Source organism: Micropterus dolomieu, linkage group LG05 (assembly GCF_021292245.1).
Source record: "Micropterus dolomieu isolate WLL.071019.BEF.003 ecotype Adirondacks linkage group LG05, ASM2129224v1, whole genome shotgun sequence".
Lineage (NCBI taxonomy): Eukaryota > Metazoa > Chordata > Actinopteri > Centrarchiformes > Centrarchidae > Micropterus > Micropterus dolomieu.
The window spans coordinates 25,730,044-25,750,037 of NC_060154.1; the positions used below are offsets into that span (position 1 = coordinate 25,730,044).

At 41.8% G+C, this 19,994-nt stretch overlaps 2 protein-coding genes across 2 annotated transcripts in view; one reads left to right on the forward strand and one right to left on the reverse strand.

Annotated features, from left to right (window-relative positions):
* Nucleotides 1-19,994, forward strand: part of LOC123971410 (cytoplasmic FMR1-interacting protein 1 homolog) — a 1,205,200-nt gene that overhangs the window by 517,001 nt on the left and 668,205 nt on the right. The gene's annotated exons all lie outside the window — the stretch shown is intronic.
* The window catches only part of sh3rf1 (SH3 domain containing ring finger 1), a 32,030-nt gene that overhangs the window by 9,750 nt on the left and 2,286 nt on the right, over nt 1-19,994 (reverse strand). The window contains exons 3-5 of the mRNA XM_046050222.1: nt 2,522-2,797; nt 1,866-1,961; nt 311-616 (exon numbers count right to left, since the gene is read on the reverse strand). Coding sequence (XP_045906178.1) covers nt 311-616; nt 1,866-1,961; nt 2,522-2,797 — 678 coding nt within the window. The remainder of the gene's footprint in view (nt 1-310; nt 617-1,865; nt 1,962-2,521; nt 2,798-19,994) is intronic.

Sequence of the window (19,994 nt, forward strand, 5' to 3'; positions counted from 1 at the left end):
AAATCAGCTGGTCCAGAGAGTCATCTCCATCCAGTACCATTGGATTAAAGAATGCAGTGCATGTTAAATGGTCAGTAGGCAACATACTGAGTGTACCTAATAATAAGTGTTGCGCATTCTACATTTTGTGTGTATCCTTCTGCGTACTGCTGTAAATTGTAAAAAAACAAACAAAAAAAAACAAACATAAAAGGCTAAGTGGAGCTTATTTGTTATACTGCACAAAGGTGTTTTTAGTCAACACCCTGTACAACTTCTAAGAAGGGAAGCTGCTCTCCTTCAGCCTCTCCCTTCCTGTGGTATATCGTACCTGTGAAGGTGCGCTGCAGGAAAGCCCCCCACTGATCTCTCCAATTCGGGCAGCTGCTGTGGGGTTGCTGGAGCTGATGAGGACGGGCCCGCTGATCTCCATGGAGTGGCGCTGGGGGGGAGGAGCTAGCATGGGTTTGTGGGACATGGTGAGAGAGGTGAAGGAATGTCGCTTCTTGCTGTTCTTCTTCTCCCCTGCCCGCTGAGCACCATTGCTCTGGGGCCCCGAGGAGGCCCCCTCGCCCGAGTCTCCATTGGAGTCTGACGGCTTGTCCAACTCTATAAGCTGCCGAGCTGCCGAGTTGAACTGTGAGAGAGGAAGGGAGGCACGGGGCAATGAAAAGAGAGTAGCAAGGTGGAAAACAGACAGAAGAGAAGTAGTGATGGAGCTTAGAGTAACAATGAAGAAAACTGTCACTCCCTATGGTAAAGTTTATTGTCATGGAAGACCTCTATGTTTATCTAGTAAGCAGAGGTGCAGCAGAATGATCAATCAAGTCTTGACACTGGACATATTAGTCTGGGGGAGTGGATGGTTTTACAGGCACTATATTGTGCAACAGTAAGGTATAAATCAAAGGAGGGACACTAAAAAGGTTTCAGTTAATCACAGGGTGCTCCCACTTACTGTCACATGTTGCCCCAAGCAGCTCCCTCTACTTAGGACATACAAGCTTAGCATTTCAATTCAATCCAGGACAAAGCCAGTGCAGGTTCGACACTGACATGTCAGCACATTAGGTTAGACTTGCAGAATTAAGAACAAAATACCAGATGAGGAACCTTAACTTTATTCAATTTAAGACCACCTTTAGCAGAACTTGTAGATTACTGTATATGAACAACTGAAAAGGCAACAAAACAGCTCTTTATAAAACAAAAAAACCATGACCTGGATATTCAGTGGTTGTGCACAACCAAAAGAACATTTTGGGCCGCTCTATATATGTTTGTGATGGTGCTGTATTTGAATTTGCTTATGAAACCTGAACATGAGTGCACACTATTTTAGTCAAAGGACAACAAAATATTCTGTTCCGCTACAGCGGCTCCTGCTGTATAAAAACATGAATATAAAAAAGGATAGAATACTTATGAAAGGAATAAAGAAAACTGTCACAACTTTAGACTTAACACAATAGTGTAATGATTAAATCATTAAATGATAAAATCAAGTCTTATTTAAGACTGTATTTTTCAACATGATATTTTTTCAGCTTATTTAAATTATCCATAACAATAGAATCGTGACATTTTAAATGAATGAAATCATCTTTTAAAGGACAAAGATTGACTTAATTCTGTCTGGATTATTCCTTAAGCTTTTAAGTGAGACATGGGGAGCTCCCAGTGGGAGATTGTGACTGTCTAAATCTTCAAAGACATGTTTAGTGGTTCTATGAAACATGAGCAATTCAAAAGGAAGAGAAGAATCATACACATTTTGCAAGATGTTTATGGAAAGAAGACCACATCCCAAAGGGATTTTAGCCCTTCATGGGTCTCTCTCTCCACTAATTATTGATGAAATTAAATAATCTCTTTAGATTTCTTACCTCAACATATGAGATGGGGAAAATTCCAATTTTATCTCCCAGCATTCCCTCCGCCCAGTTTTCATCCACTCTGCGGATCACAGTCAGGATATCGTCCTGAAATTCAAGACAGACAAGGGCGCTGCATGAGGAAGAACCTAATTAAGAATACTGCTAACAAAGAGTGTTTCTCATCCTCGAGGAACAAACAGTGAACAGAAATAATGAGGTAGAGACAATGTTTTATTAAAGGGACATGCCCAAGAGTAAAAACATTGGTGTAAGCCATGGCTTTCTGTTTGGAAAACTACTTAGTAGGCTTGTTTCTGTTTTTTCCCATGTGGCATATAAACAACTGATGACAGAACACAAAAACATCAAAGTATGACCCAAACAGCTGGACAGCCATAACCACTCTATTACTGTAGTTAAGCGGTGCCTTGCTTTGTATGGCAGTCGTTCTATCCAGCCTAATTACGGTTCTTCATCAAGAAGTCTGTCTCAAAATTTAAAACGTTTCTCTGGGCGTTTCAGCTGACAGCCCTTACATTCTAACACATGCCTAACTTGACAAAATGAATGCTTAGGAGACAGCGTCACTGTAATGAGAGGTATTTTGTTTTACTACAGTGACCACGCGGTACAACAGTGGGTGCTGCAGTTCTACTGTGTCTCACCTTGGAGAACGGCAGACAGTCCTTGTCTGCCTCCTTGTCTTTGAGCTCAAAGTCATAGAGGGCTTTACACTGAGGTGGGGGTTGCGGTAGCGATTTGATGACCTGGACAAAGTTGGTGGGGAAGAAGCCATGGACTCCACCCATCTCCCCGTGGTACCAGTTCTCGTCCACTTGCCGGCGCAGGATGATAATGTCACCCTTGCTGAACTTGAGGTCTCCCGGTTCCTTGCCATCATAGTTGTAGAGCGCCTTGGCACAGGGAAGCTGGGGTACACCCTACAAACAGAGATTGAGAGTAAGACGAGGAGAGGGTTGGGAAAGAGAGATGACAAGAACAAAAGCGAAGAGTTACACTGTAATCCAATTCTTTAGTACAGACTCCTCACAGTTATCACTTTATAGTGGATTCACATTGAAAAGGGGACAAAATTAAAGATATATGTAACTTTTCTGCATTTAAATGTCAAAGAATGACAAGACCTTTGATATACATTTTGTAGAGTTGTGTGCTTACATTATGCCAAATATTTCATACAATTTTTCAACTAATTTTAAATCAAGGTAACCGTGTGTTTCATTTGGTCACCTGTTAATGCAGTCATATTCCATTTATGCATGTGTCAACGTTGTGGTTGCCTGCCTGAAGCAGTCTTTATTCAGTTAAGACAGATTTTTACAATATAACTTTTAGATATTGACATCTATATACTTTAACCAGATGAAGATTTTATTCATCAGACATCTAGATCTTATGTTAAACAAGTCCAGGAAACGTTAGCAGCAGCGGGGGCTCGCAGCATCTGGTGCACACAGAACAGCATTGGAGAAACACTAATTTTTACATGAAACTTCTTTATTGATTGTTTTTATCATTTTTTTTCTCCACATGGTCTGTATGTTTTGGAGAGGAGGAGACCTCTGTGCATAATTCGGCTCCTGGTACAAACCTCCCAAACACCTGGATCTTAAGTTATCAGAGAAACAAGCAGAGCAAACTTTAGCAGTAAGCTCGGCTCACTGCTCTTTCGGGACGTCCTTTGTCTGCCATGGAGAAACACTGGTTTTAACATGAAACGACTTTATTTAGTGTTTTGCCAGTTTAAAATAAATAAATAAAAGAATATAATAAAATGTGATATATCCACACACACAGTCATATAAAATATGATTCACTGTGATAGAAGATCATGGACATATCACACATCCATACAGTTTAATGAACGATATTCAAGGTAAGGCTCAAAGAAGCACTGTAACAAGCGTTACAACTGTCCAAAAACTACAGTATTTCAAAAAGCTTGTCACTACTTGATCAACTACAAACCAAGCCCTAAGGGAAATGACATTAGCATGTTTTTGTGGACACTACAAACAAGGAGGATCCAGAAACCTGAGAGTGAGTGAATGTTTCTACAGAGACAGTTGATTATCCTCTTTATTCCCTGATAGTAAAAAGGTCTATGTTGTGTGTTCACTGTTTAAGTGTGATGAGCCTGGCTGGCTGTGACTAGCTGACTAACACCTTCAGAAGGCCCAAGGCTCTGTGCCTTTATCGTGCAGAGGAAGGTTTTGTATCTCAGCCCTCTAAAAGGCCCATTCAGGGAATAACAATCCAGGGAAAGAGGAACAGCGATTTGGGGGGGGGGGGGGGGTAGCTGGATCGAGAAGCATCAATGAACTCCATTCAGGGTGGGTGTCCATGAGGAAGGCTTCAGTCTAAACTAACCCCCCACCATTTATCCCACTGCTGTCAGACATCTTTTGCAGTGATCAGAATCACAAACACTACTAAGTGACTAGATCACAACTCTGGAAGTGGAACTGCGGCGTCGACAAGGAAAATAGACAGTGATAAGAACAATAGGAACTCAGGCAGATACTGACAGGGTGAGAAAGTGAGCCACAGAGAGAGAGGGGTTAAAACAGAGTTTGGAGCAGGCTCTGCAGTCTTGTTAAAGGCTAATGAACCGTTTAAAGGCTCAGAGGAGAATAAAGTACAGAATGAGCCGTGATGTGAGCCAGGGTGACATTACCCTGCTGCAGAGAATCACACAGCCTAAAGCACAGAGCCAATCGGTCTCTGGCTCTGCTGGTCCAGCCTGTGGGGAGAAAGGAGGGGCACTGCAGCCCCCTGCACACTGCACTAGAACTGGGCCTCCTTTCAGGGGAAAACAGGGCTTTTGAGCCCACCCAGGCCTGGCAGGGAGTTTCGTGATGAAAATGCAAATGAAAGTGGAAGCTCTGCCATTTTTGTTGCAAATGACAGATCAGGTTCAGGCTACACAAAGCCAATGGGATCTAATCACATGGTAAATATGAAATGCTTGTCCCTTTGAAACTGTGAAGTTTGTAAGCACTTGTTTGTACACCAAGGCCAAGACTTAATAAAACCTTAAGTAGAAGCACAGTGTCCAAAATCAGCATTGTTATGTAATTGCTTTTTCACATGGTGATTGCACTCATAAAAGGTGTTAGTAAATAAAGTATTGCATGTATAAAGCACTGTATTAGAACAATTTGTCCTTTCTATTAGCTAGAATGGCTAGGTGAGACTAGTGGGAATTCAAGATTTCCCTACTTTCTACTGAATTAGTTTTGCAATTATGTTTTTTCCTGATGGGAGTTCTGTACTGGACTATGCAGAACAAACTCTCTCCTGACAGGGTAATAAATTTTGGTCCCACACTCTTACTGCCCATTTCTCAGCTGGTTTTTGATCTCCCTATCCTGGCCTCAAAAAAAAAAAAAGGGGGTTGTCAGCAGAGGTACATTTCCATGTTTCACTCAACTTCACACAGTGAGAGGGCAAGAGAGAGAGAGAAAATCAAAAGAGACTGACTGTAGGGGCCTCTGGCTTGTATGAGGTGGTGTGGGTGTACAAGACAGAGCTAAACTGGGGATGGTTGGTTGGGGGGGGGGGGTTAATATCCGGTTTGTCCATGGGGACAGTGATTTTGTATCTGCAGTGGACCTGCATAAAGCACCAAACATGGAGAACAGGAATGTGTGGAAGAGAGCTAAAGAGTTGCTACCACATAAACGCTATGAAAAAGTCTCATTTTAGGCTGCTTGTAACATAAACACACATAAATTCTCTCTGCCTTAATTGCTTTTAAACCTTCCTCCGAGGCAGGGCAAGACTGCATTAAGGTACATATCTGCATGAATCTCTGCTATAGAAAGGTTCAGGCTCCAGCACCAAAAAGCCACTATAAAAGACCATCAACATCAGGCATATTTTTTTCTGGTCTAAGGAGGGGCAAGCAAGTTTTTTTTCTTCACTCTACCTCTATAATTGTTCTCAACATCTGCGGTGAATGTTTATGGAACTAATTATACAGCAGCATAAGCCACTGTCGGAGTGCTGTATCAAACTTTTGGCCTCTTTAAAGATTTTAAAAGTAGATGATCAGCCACAGCAGCAACACCCTGCTTAGACCCTAGGTAACCAAAAGCAGTTTGCAGACCACAAGAGGCTTATGGAACTTTATTTTGGAGGCCCACAGCCTCATTATAATTACAAAAAAAATATATAAAAAATACATATAATTCAAATTATATAAACAAAATAATGTAAAATGAAATTATCCGGCACTCCTACCAATAATATATATTAAAATAACAAACATAATAATGCGTCCAGCTTTTTAAAACTGGTAGCATGTGAACTATCAACTAAGATAGCTGTGTGGCTGCTCTAACCTGTTAACATGGAAGCCGAAATGAAAAGCAAGAGGTTCTGCGACGCACATGCACTTCTCACGCAGATTGTGTGGCCCGGGCGTTAAGTAGGCTAACACCAGGCAGCTGCTTTCACCTCCTCCTCACACCGCATTTTGGAGTTGTTAATAGTAGTAAGGAGTAAATCTGTTAAAAGAGAAACCTAATAGCAGTGTGTTGCGCCTACCCCTGAAAACATGAGAAAACTTGCTTTGCCAACAACCTGGGTTTCACAGATAATCCACAACTTTACAGTTGTATTTGCTGCTGCAACATTACAATCTGACAGGGAACAGATTGAAACTTTTGTCCACCAATGTGGAACCGTCCATTGATGAGGGAAGATAGGTTTCAGGAAGGCAATTTCTTTTTTGGACAAGACCACAACAAGCATCATGTGTGAGAAGAGTAGGGCTGGACCCGAATAATCAAATATTCGATCGTTGGGTAAACATTAAATTTTTTATTTTGAGATTCGAATGTTGAGGGTTTTTTTCCGCGCACCTAACCTCCACTCACAGCAGTGACCGTAATGTTCCAGTTTACATCAAAGGGAAAGCAAAATGAAGCCCTCCGCTGTGTGAGAGCACTTTAAACTGAATGATGACAACGGCAGTGTGGCAGTTTTGGGTTTATTGATTTTACAATTGCTTAGTTTCATTACAGAAAAAAGTCAAATAGCCTACATTTTAAAATTAATCAGTAGCCCAAACTCTAGGCTACAACAAACTAACAACAAGATAATGAACACATTTAAATCATTATATTAGGCCGATTGAAGAAGAACATGTAGTAGGCTATAATAAAAGTTAGCACAAGTGATAGCACATAATAACGTGTTTTAGTCCAGCTACCGGCTAGCGCTCATCCCGTCTGCTCTCCTTGGACACCATCTGTCTAATATATTCCAGTATTCTGCTCTGGACCTGCTCAGTTCAGCCTCTCAGTCTGGACTCTCAGGTAGGTACGGTTCCAACCTGCTCTGCACAGCAGCCACCAACACGGTGCACCTAATCTTCCGCTTTTTCCCGTCCCAATCTCCCGTCCCTTCTACCCTGCAGTAAATATTCCTCTTTTATCTAACTCCTCATTCTCTTAGTCCTACACTAGGGTCTACTAGCCTAGACATAACACAGTTAAAAACAAAGTGTCGGTAATAATTAGGCTACTTCCTGTTTTACTTAGCCTACGCTGTGAGAATTAAAACGGAGCGCTCTCTCTTTCTCTCTCTCTCTCTCTCTCTCTCACACGCACACACAGATATTAATGAACCGCCGTTATCTCTCCCCCATCGGATTCTCCCTCACTCATGTCATTGCCTGAACCTCTTGGACATTTATCCTTCTTTTGCTGTTCCGCTTATACTATCAAATAAGCTACGTAGCTGTAGCTTGTGAGAGCCATCTTATCAACAGACATTTAAACACTCGGCATAACGTGACCTACCTATGTGTGAATGAGTGAGAGACAGACACGGACAAAGGTAGAGAAAGCAAGGGTAAAGAGTGAGATTAGGCCCACTGTTCAGAGCATCAGCTGGTGTGTGCAATTACTCCTGTACTGTAGATAATACAATTAGGCCGGTGTACTAAAGGGATTTGGCTGTTATAGTGTTCTCTTCCACAGCACTGGATTATAACTGAATTACCCAAGTGTTCTGCTCTACAGCACAGCCAAATGTCAACAACCAGTGAACAGACAGGCATGCATGCATGTGGTGCTATGGAGGGAAGACTAGGTCAAATGGTGATAATTACACTAACAGCTTGCCTTCACCCGTATGTTTGCAAGAGACATTACACAGAAATAGGCGTCCTGTAGGTCTGTTACATATGCAGCCACACACTGTTTAACTTTTATATGGTTTAGACAATCAACCAGCTCAACAGAATCACAGGAATTACGACCCTGCAATGCATCAAAAATAACACTTGTGCAACAGCTTGACTTTACAGCTAATGCGTCAGTGTTACAGCTACATTTTGCTCTGTCAGCAGTTTAAGGGTTGTGTGTAACCACAGTAGACAGAAATCTTTACCTCTCTGTGTTAGTGTCAGACATTACTCCACTCCCATATGGACACCTCCAGGAGCTCTGCAGGGGGTGGAGAACGAGCAGGGGTAACTACTGCCAAAAGAGTGTGTGCAGGGTGGGGGTAGTCTGTCTGGTTTGCCCTTCTACAAACATTTCCAGGCCAAAACATGTCAGACATTCTCCTGGAGGGAGCATGGGCAGCATCTGTCACACTGACCAGGCGGTCATAGGGCATTTGCTTTTCATTACAAAATCACTGTTTACTGAAGATCTTGCCACCAACATCGTGGCACAAGCATTGACACATGATGGGAGTGAGGAATTCTGAAGGCATGGGCCATCTTGATTCCATTAGAGCTACATTAGCTTAAATTGATTCCTAATGGCTTTTTTAATGACCGCTGTAGAGCAGGCTTCTTTTCACTGCCTCCACCATACTGTCGACAAACCTGAGGGTTTCTTGGTGTAAAATGCAGGAAGTGGGCTACAGACAAAGACAGGCAGACAAAAGGCGGTGATATCGAGGTCAGGATTTAGATATCGCCAACCAAAACTAACCAAGTACTCAACTGGATGAGTGATGAAGTACACAATATCAGAAATTATACATGTAGCTGTATTTTTAGGAATGCGATGTAACTTTCCTTCTTACTTTATTTTATATATTTCTATACATCTGTTTCTCTATTAACTAAATTGTTGTCTGTGTATCGTGAATAGGTTTGTTCCTTATACTAAAAATGTCTATATTTACGGCACATTTTGGCTGCAATCTGACACAAATGGGTCTTGATTTCTGCTAAGAAATATGTGTATTAGGTGGCATTTCCTCACTGTTTGGCAAAACAATGGAGGTGAATGAGTGCTGAACATCTGTTTTCCTCTTGGATCTCTGGATCAGATTTTGAAAGCATCTAAAAGTGTTTTCCCTCGCTGACATTCAAATAATGCTGTCACGCAGGGATCTTCAGACGAGCAGCTCTTGTCACACGGCATACTCATCTGGAGCTGTTGTCTACCTCTCAGTCTGAGACTATTGAAAAACTTCTCTGGTTTCTATGGAAACTCCACATAGGGGCACTTTTTTTGCTATTTATGGGTCTTTTGACAGTGCAGTGAATCTTATGAAAGAAAGTCATTCAGGATCTATCCAGTGTCCAGTTCTGGGAGAGAGCACAGTCATGGGGCCCAGGGCAGTGGTGAAGTTAATGGGCTATCACCTCAAAGAAAGTTTGACATTTTGGGAAAAATGGTTATTCATGTCTGTGTCTGTGCACTAAACATAAGACTACAGCCAACAGCAACTTATCTTAACATAAAGACTAGAAATTAGGGAAAACATCTACCCTGGCTATGTCCAAAGGTAACAAAACCTGCCTACCAGCACCTGTAAAGCTCACAAATCCCAAAAAAAAAAAAAACATTTCATGAAAAGGAAGAAGTCCTTCTAACATTATGAAACCTTCACTGCAGCATGGTATAGAATGTACATTTCTTTTACGTCCCCAAGCGAAGCCATAACATCCAAGAATCAGCTAATCCTAAAGTGTTATATTCAACTAAAAACCAGTTGACTTCTGCATTATGTACTGAACCAGAGTTTTCAATTATCATCTGGACATATTTAAGCCAGTGTAGGAAATTATTGTTGTTCTGGCAATATTGGATTTACAGGATTTGTGCAATATGACAAATTTAGCCAGGCACAATAACAGACATTACAATTTGGTTAAATGTTTATTCAGATTATTTGTTTGACCACTCTCCACTATGTCAGCATCAGAATTCAATAAAAAGAATCAACAAGCAGAATCAATACAAATCTAAGCGACACTCTGCCTTAGTGCAGTGGGAATCATTTATTTACTTGACTGCATTTTGTAAGGAGGGTAAGAGGCAATAAACCATTCAAGCTTTCCAAGATCTTTACCCTATTACAACTCACTGTGCTTGTTTGTTTCCCTCACTACATAGCAAATGAGGTCCCACACATTAGTCTAGAGGCACGAAAACACTCAGAGCAGTCTGGATGCCAGATGGAAGCTTGGATAACATGTGAGAAGAACAGGAAGTTTTCTAAAGCCCTTGAAACTCTCCTCCTGTTCCTCCTCCTGTTCTTCCAATTTCCTAGGTCAGTGAAAGCATCTCTCAGTTAGCCTAATACTTGTATACTAAGAGAGATAATGTCCTCTTCACCTCTGGGTGCCAGTTACAAAACACATTTCAGGGGTAACCACTCACTGACCCCAGCAATCTACAGGTTTTATGCCTGTTCCTGACCTTGTAGGTATAGCCTGGGGCTCATGGGAATCTGGGTGCTAGACTATCCCAACTCCAAGAAGAATGGCTTTGATCATACAGGCCCCATAAGGCTGCCATGTGCAAAACCAGGAACTACATTGAGAATTCGGTCTTAAGGTGGTGGTGAGGTCTATAAAAACATTCAACACATGGACATATAATCAAGACATTACTGAGCTGAGTGCACTTAGTAAGCTATAGATTAGTCATTAGAAAGAAAGCATTTTAGCAGGAAGGGAGTATGGATTTATGGGAGAGCGTATGCACACACTGTAGAGCTGTCACACATGCGGTTTTCATGAAGCTCTCGTGTGTTTGGGTGTATGTGTAGGCTCTACTGTGAAAATGCTATTGCACGAAACCACTTACACATGAGCTGGCACATCTCTTTGAGTAGGCCTCATGTGTATGGGTTGGTTTCTGTACCTGGCTGGCCTCAGATGAAGGATAAAGGCTGGTTCTGGGTGGCCCTAGGGTCAACTGAAAGAACAGAACTCTTTAACTCTGTGCCAGTTCATACACTGGGCTTAACAACTGTTCTCACAGGAACCCACTCACATTTCAGAGCAGACAGAGAGAGCTAGATGCAAACTAGAGGAGAAGGGGAGAGAAACAATGTGAGACTGAGAAGAAAATAAGGCAGGGAAAGAAAGCAAGGCACACCACCCTGAAACTATAATATGGTTCTGTGACAAACATGCAGACATTGGGTCAGCAGCCCTGACAAATCTAGTAAATCAAGAAGAATTGGAACTGGCAAGAACTGTGGTACACAACTTTGACATGTTAAAGGACATTGTTCACTTGACATTTTTTATCTGTACCATCCTTGAATTACACAACCCCCGACTTTACTGTAGTACAACATTAATATGCTGGACTGACAAGTTAATGTTGCCTTCCAAAGTTGCAATGAAAATGTTTTAATGCACTACCAGTGGCAATAGCTGACTAAGCGCTACACTAATCAACATAATATTTGGGTAAAATTAATTATTTCAATTGGCAGATTGTCATAAGATCACATAGGAGGTTAAGCTTGTATCCAAGCTACAGAAAGATTAGTTCACAAATGTCACAGTATCTGTGTATTGAGTACCAGTCAATATGAGCTGAATACTAAGCATTTCCTCACATTACTCTCCACTGTGCTGGTGAAAGCGTGCAGTGTCTGAGGCCTTTTGTTCCCCTTAGTCATTGAGGGTGAGCCACCTGCTCTGCTCTGCTTAGGCTGACTTCGATTTATGCAGAGTTGCAAGTCGAGGGGAATTCTGACAAGGAACTGGACAGCTACCTACTCTCTAGGTTGCTGAATCTCAAATAAAACCTGCTATAGCCACTACTATGTCATCTCCTAGTTATCCGTTTTAAATGTCTGACTGTTTCTCATTTGCCTGCTTATCTTTCAATTGTCCAGTGTTGCATGTCAGACTAGTGGGCAACTGAAGAACATTTGCTTGCATTGGCTGGTGTTTGTACGCTTCTACAATGGACAAGCAAAGCCAGGATATTGACACACTACTGGCAAAGGGCCAAGGCACAAACACAGCATCTGTTCTCCAACTCAAGAAGCAGCACTGCACTTACTATTTTTCACTTTCTTCAGAAAGTGTGAGTGTGTGTTTGTCTATTCTACCCTCGATGCAACCCAGATGTAACATGTAGCAGCAAGCTTCCCTTTATCTCCACTCAATGCTAAGTGAGGCGCCACGTAGCGGGGAGAGTGTCAAGAAGTAAATCTGAGGAACCCAGAGTTCGATGCCCTCACTAGTTACTTGTTCTTCTGCAAAGGTTTGTTGAGTGGTTAGTTCTTAACAGGACTAAACTATTACCGCAGTTACTCTAACTAGCTGTGTCTTGCTCTGATTGAGGCTTCAGGCCTGTGCTTTCAAGTGCAATTCAGTTTTTACTTTAAGTGAGAAATTTAAAGCGTCAAAAGAGGCCAAATTAGATTTTTAGCAGAGTATAAAAGATAGTATTAGTAAGGAATCTATGCTTTTCATGCCTATCTTGGTGTTGACTGATCATAGAGGCAAATACATAGGCAGGATTCATGAGACTAGAGACATTTGACAAGGAGACAGTCCTGCTGGCACAGACTCACATTACAAAAATCCCAGGTTGCTGTGGTTACTCAGCCCACAGTAATAACATTAAGCACTGAGGAGAAAGAAGACACATGTATATATGGACATCCTGAGTTTTAGAGGCACCGACATCTGAGTGCTAATGGGCCTCTCCCTTGACATGATCACCATGAATCCTTTCAATCAAAGAGAATATAAATACAGGCTGGTTGGTTCAAACCTACGCTGACATTTCAACATGGTGTTGTCACGGGTCTGTTTGTGTACCGACACCACACCTGTGTTTTTGTGGGTGTGCACTGTATAAGGGCCCTCAATCTAAAATCAGTCTGTGACTCATTTAAACAAACACTGCCCTGGCTTGGTCAGGCCAAACTCACAGAGCTCAGAGCGCTTTGTGTTTCTGTAAAAAACAAAACAAAAAAAAAAAAACTGGGCTTAAAGTATTTGCCTATAATCAGAATAGTTATGATGGAATATGAGTATAATTCTCAATTCGTGCTCAATTCAGTGCTTGTGGTGTGATATCTGTGCAGACAGCATATTATAAAGCCAAGTCTTTATCAGCAAGCTCCCCTATTCAAGTCCACTTCAGTGATTAATCACACGCTGTCAGAAAGACACCCCACACATGTGGAGTAACTGAGGACACAGGCTTTCATGAGCCAGAGTAGAGTTTTCAAGATTTGTGCCCTTTTCTTCCAAACTAAAATACAGATTATTCTTTTACTAACCATCTGTATTGGAAAAGATACATCTAAAAAAATAAATGCATAGATCCGCTAACAATTTTGATAATTTAATAATTGTTTAACTAATTTATTCTACAAAATATTTCAAAAATCTCATTCAAAAACAAGGAAATAACTAACCTCGATCTTCAAAGAACAAATAGTCAGGGGACTTATAAACACGATGGATGATGTATAACGTTACCTACAAATTAACTCGCTAGAAACTCGCTCTTCTCCCGCTTGATGCCTTTCCTGGGTCTGAACCCACCAGGTCTTCGTTGTCCCTGAATCCTGGCTGGAGCCACTCTTAATCACCTTACTACTGTATTCCCTGTTGTCAAAGTGGCCAAGCTGGTCTCGGAGGCGGTGTTCAGTCCCAGTCTGTGTTCACCGAGAGGCTGCTGAGCCCGGTTCCATTGCCTAGCTCTGGTTCTCATCTCAGCACCTCTCCGTGGCAGCATTCCCTGCTGGGTCCCTCACCCTAGGCCTGAAAACATCTTACCAACAGTGGTCCAAAGCTAGTGGTCTAAACAAAGGCCAACAGTCCTCCAGTAGTTCAAGCTAACTAGCTAATGGCAGCTAGAACAGTTGGTAGCAGTACGCCGGTATGTGACTTCCAGGTCCGTGTTGCAACAATCCCGATACTTTCGTACAGGCGACAAGGCATAAATGGATTTGAGGTTGTTTTTTTTTTAACCTGTGGCTAACTGTCTAATGGAAAATTAGTGCTGTGCCCCAATTCGGATACTTCCGTTAGTACACATGTAGTACACAGTGTATACAACTTACTTGCATAGTGCATGAATTTCGACAGGGTAGTGTTGTTTCACATCAAACGCAGCTATTGTGGATTTGAAAATCATCTTCTTTTTAATGGCAACATTTGACTGCGATTGTCACCTGCCAAAATATCTAATGGCTTGTTTGCTCACTTGACTTAAATTCAATTTTATTAAAAATTAATACTTTTATTTGCTTGTGTGTGCAATTGCAAACCGCTGCAGCTTCCTCTGCTGCCACAAGTTTAAAAATAGGTTGGTGGAACATCATCTGGGTACCCATAGTGCACTGCATTTTGCCATAATTTACACTTAAAATAGCAAGTGTTACAGAAGAACGCAAATTGAGACGTTGACTCTTCTCATTGACAGTTTGTCGACTAACATACAGAATCCTCAGAACATACAGAATCCTCCCATATCAATTCACTTAATAATATTGTTTACATCCAATTCACTTGTGACAACTCGACTATAACCATATGGTTTTGGGAAGGGCCTATAGCTTGCAAGTCTCTTTTGATTGTGACTTCAGTTCTGACCGCATAAATGTGTTCCAATCACTGACGCCGATACTGCCCTTATAACAACAAATACATGAAAACATACATAATTGCTTCATTATTAAAGTTTTCAATGTATCATCCAACACCCAGTGCCTTCTCACAGTTGGGACAAAGATGTCACTCAGGGGACAAATGCAGATTAACTGCACCTCTGGGCCTCAAAGAAAAACAGGAAACTTTTTAGCACATAGCAGAATAGCAAACACACAAGGCTTACAGAAGAAAGTCCAGAGATCTGAGGAAAACATTAAAAAAATGTTATAGAATCAATATTTCCTCATCTCAGAAGGAGGTCTGGGACCACACATTTCTCATGCAGCAAGGTGAGCCAGAGGCAGCCATTGCTGCTTGAAGATTTATCAAGAGCCAGTAATAGCTCTTGGGTCAGAGGTCAAACAACTGAAAATGAAACTCCCAGCAAATCATGATTCTGCCTTAGGGATGGGAACTAACACTTGACATGCCAGCAGTCAAGCGGCCCATGGATGACCAATCCTGGCCCACCAATCACAACACAGGGTGAGAGGTCAAACTGCTCTGTTGAGGCCAGGCAGGTATTAGAGGCACCTTGGGAATAAAGGGAGGGACACAATGGCACACATTTTGTCAAACAGCTGACAAAACAGTCAGAAGCATAAATTCCACTGAAAGCATTTGTTCAACAATTTGTTAAACATAACACCCGAGCCAGGAGACTAGCCGACATAAAATTACTGTAATTACTGGTATAAACTGCATTATACGATGGCAAGCACGCTCAAAGTGAAAAACAAACTACTGATAAAACCCAGACCATAAAACATTTTTCCCAAGGAACCTTGGCCACTGGATCACACATATAAAACAAGTGCTAAAGAAAGCCTTTCATTGGCCCCCACAGGTGTGACAGGACTGTGGTAAAGAAGGTCATGGCTGCTTCCCTTACTATTGTCATGCTGACAGACTTGGCTGGTGGACCACCCAGAACTATTGCACATTGAATAGTGTTGGAAATACTGCTGGCAATCACAACAAACATTGACAAATCTATGTTAACAAAATCTACACAATCAGTTCACATGAGGAGCTAGACAATCCAAACTGTCCAGATGATGATGGCCAGATGGCCAGCAGTTGGGAAGAATATAAAAAGATGTCTTGCAACAAGATACAACTACTACAGCTGAGTCTGCCCTGGGGTTTTCAGGTGCAGAGGCTCATCACTACATGCATGTTTATCAACAGAACTACAGACTTAGGACTCTACCATCCTTTCAAATCACCACATTTAGTTTTAAGTCAAAGAACAGCAATGCATTCCTTACAGCAAATAACAAAGTAGTACACATAAATACGTGGTGACAGGTTTCAGGTTTACTGAAGAAGGTGAATGTGAGCTGGCAAGTGGGACAAGACTAGACAAGCCCAATGTTTAGAGGAGAAACAGTGACCTGCAACTACTCATGGCATTACTTACACACACACACACCCACACACACACACACACCCACCCACATGTCTTGGGAAGAGAGGTTAAAAGGAAACTGAGCAAAACAAGTCACCTTTTCCCTCGATGTGTCTGGAACATCTTGAAAGCCCAAAAAGACAAAGACAGGAAGACACCCTTTGTCAGGGGTCCAGTGTTACACTACAATGAAGTGGCCATGGCTGCACCTTAATCACATGATTAGGTCTTTTGAGCTTCTCCTTGGGTATTACATAAACCCAAACATGGAGGAATGTAATTTCCCACAGCATAACTGGCCACTTGCTCATTCACTGCATGTTTTACACAACACGGAAAGAATGGTAAGCAATGTGAAAATTGCAAATAGATGTGAAAGTGATGATGAATTAGTTTGTCTGTGTTAGCAGCGCAATACACTGCTGGCCTGTTCAAGGTAACTGTCCAAGTACCCCTCCTCTGGCCAAATGTATGATGGGATAGGTCATAGGCTCCACTCCACTGTGAGCTTGTACAGGATAGGCGGTAGAGAAAATAGATGGATGGATTTGCAACCTTTCGAGTTCTACGTCGTTATGTTCCACTTACAAATTAGTGTTGTGAAAATCTCATTATCTACATGCTTTCTGGATACTTTCAGTCAGACACCATTCATTTAAAAACTTTTTTTAATAATCAGCCACTGAAAAACTGCACTTGTCAACTAGAAAAAAACTGATTTAAAAGGTGTAAGTGTATTGTATAAGCACGTAAAAATACATAGTGGCAACAGAGACACAAACACACAGGTTACTTCACTAAATAAGTGTTTTGTTTCCTCAGAATGAGAGTCACCAGTCAGCAGTAAGAGGGGAACGGGGAGCAGTGCCGACTCACCGTTTAATAAACTCTAATCTCATTAGACCTTTAACAGGCTCCAGCCTGGATTTAGACAGCAAGGAGGGAGGAGGTACATGGAAGAAATAGGGGAAAGAAATAAAGCTTGTGTCAGTGTCTCATAAGAGAAAATTACAGGTAGCTCCAAAATCCATGACATGCACTGTCCAGAGGGTCACGACTACTTGTAGACCTCCGTGGGAAATACAGAGGAGGAAAGAGAAAAAAGTGTCAGCGTGTTGAGAGAGCAGGACTAAATAGACCAAAGCCCTCTTGAAAAACTCCCAGTGGAAAGCAGTAAGTATGCGTTTGCCAGCATGTGGGCAGTGTGAGGGTGTAATGACGGGGTTCTGTCGCGCAGGCAGAGGTCAGCCAGCCGGCCAAGAGGAAAGGCCTCAACAACAATATGATGTCATCAAAGAGGGCCAGTGTGACTCATCGACCTCAGACGAGGGAGGTGCACAGGAATTTTAATGAGATACCTCTACACAAGGAAACCATAAACAACATTCTTTTTCTCTGAAGAAATAAATACACTAGAGAGTTGGGACAAACTTTACTATAAAAATAACTGGGAAACAAAGATGTCTGGAATATGTTGTGGGTAACAAGACACTAGACAGCTTCCTTCATTCAACAACAAATAATACCACGTTAAAAATCTGTTTTGAATTAATTCCGTAGATTTGAAGATAAGAAGAAGAGATAACGGCAGGCAGAAAACGTTCTTTGTGTCAAGTCTCATTACCAAAGAAGAGACAATGACCTAATTACATCCCCAAGAGCCTAGGAAAAGAATAGTGTCTCATTTCCCATCAACTAAACACACAAAAACAGACACACATACAAACACATGCACATCTAATAGGTAGTTGAGTGAAACGGTTATTGTTAATTATGCACTAAACTCTTAATTGTGCGCTAACTGTGCCAATACACAACAGTATGAAAAATAAAGCTTTTATGACAAAGAACAAAAAAAATATCATAAAAGAAGCTCTATTTTGAGTCTGTGACCAAACTGGCTCAACTCCCCAGAAGACCATAATGGTAACTGAAGACATCCACAGAAATCCCTTGCTAATTCTTCTCCCCTCTCTTTCGTTGGCTACAACCCCCGACTGCGATGACTCCTGAACCCTAACCTTTGACTTCCTGACAGCTCGGATGGCTTTACTCACTCTCACACAGAAATACCACTGAGGTATCTGTTCTCAATCTCTGTGAGCAAAATACTGCATTAGACGAGTCAACAAGGGCAAGAGGAAGACAAAACATCCATGTAACGGAGCACCATGGAGGTGAGTCATCAACCCGACTGAAGGGCCAGACAACCACAGCTTTACATTCAACACAAGCCTTTTCATTCCCCTCAAAGAAATGCCTGGGCAGTGTGTCAAACAAATGCGGCAGCCCCGGAGATGGTAACAGGAGGGGCGGAAAGCTGACTGTGCAAGGTTACTCACTAAACATTTGTCCCTTTTGGTCCCGACGCCTTCACTTAACACTCACCAGCTTCTGTTACTAGTAGCCTTCCTTACACACACACACACACAATCTCTTGGCCACTCTACACGTGACGATCAGTCAGTAAGATCAGAGGGGACCCCAAACAAAACGCTGTTGTGCATCTGTCAGGCAATCCCCACCGCCCTCGCCTCACAGCCATTCTCTGGCCATAAGAACTGGAGGTGGACAAGGGCACGGCACCAGAGGATCTGCTTCAAGCCTTGATATATCCCCAAAATCGGGGGACAGGCAACAAACAATAAAGAAGTGGGACTCAGGGTGTCACCCAGGGGCAGTGAAGCGCTCAGTCCCCATTGAGCACTGGCCAGAGATCAGACTGGGCAATCAGCAGGAGCTTTGATCTCTGTCTTTTATGTTCTAAAAATGTTACACCTGCACAGCCATGTCTTTTCTTGTTCTCTGTAATCAGAAGAAAGCCTTAGGATGGCAGAATAGACTTGAGGGGTGCAATTACTAGTCAATACCATGACACACTACAAAATGGTCGAAAATACAAGCTAAATAGGAAACAGCTGCAGCTCTTAAAAACATAGTAGGGTGAAATAATGTGGTAGTTTCAAGTGTCCACCGCTTTATCTCCAACAAACAGGCTTTTCAGAATCGAGGGAAATTCCACAATGCACAAACAGCTTTGAAAAGGAGCATGAATCCTCTGAAGTGATACTATAGCAAATGAGGCGGGTCCCCCAGTAGCAATTTTAAGCAAGGTCTCTGATCTTCGTACCTGCATGGCCAGGCAGATACATAATCAGCGCTTTGACATTCCAGTGATTCTACACAGGACCTTGACATCTTTTCATCTCAACTATCATCCCTACCTGGAGCCCAGAGCTGCTCAAAGAGGGGCCCACACATTTCTTTGTTCTCTCACATTTTTTGGAGCCAGTTTTTCTATGTGCAATAAAGTTAAAGCAATTCAATCAACATATATTATCTAACTGTGATTTGGGTGTATTTACAGCATGAAATGTGAAATGTTAAGAATCTTGAGCATTCAATAGTAAAGACATTATTTACTAGAATTTTTGTTACTATTTATTTACCTTATGTCACTAATGTTAACATGTTATATTTTCTGGTGTGTACTCATAACTCCACACACTAGTCTGGGAAGCTCAGAGAATACAGCACATTCACACACTAGTGTGATTTTGAGTTTTATACCTAACACATAGCAGCAATAATATACTGGGTGTTGACTTTCCCAGAGGAGTGTAAATAAATAATAAAGAAAAAAGCAGTTCAAGTTTAAAGTTCAAGAAATTTAAAATGCCACCAAAACACTAAAGCAAGACATGCCATTCGTTGACCCTCAGGCACCTGCTTCATTTGTGTTTCCACATAACCATTAGGACAAAAACACCTTAAAATCTTTAGAGTTTATCCTCTCTCTCTCGCTCTC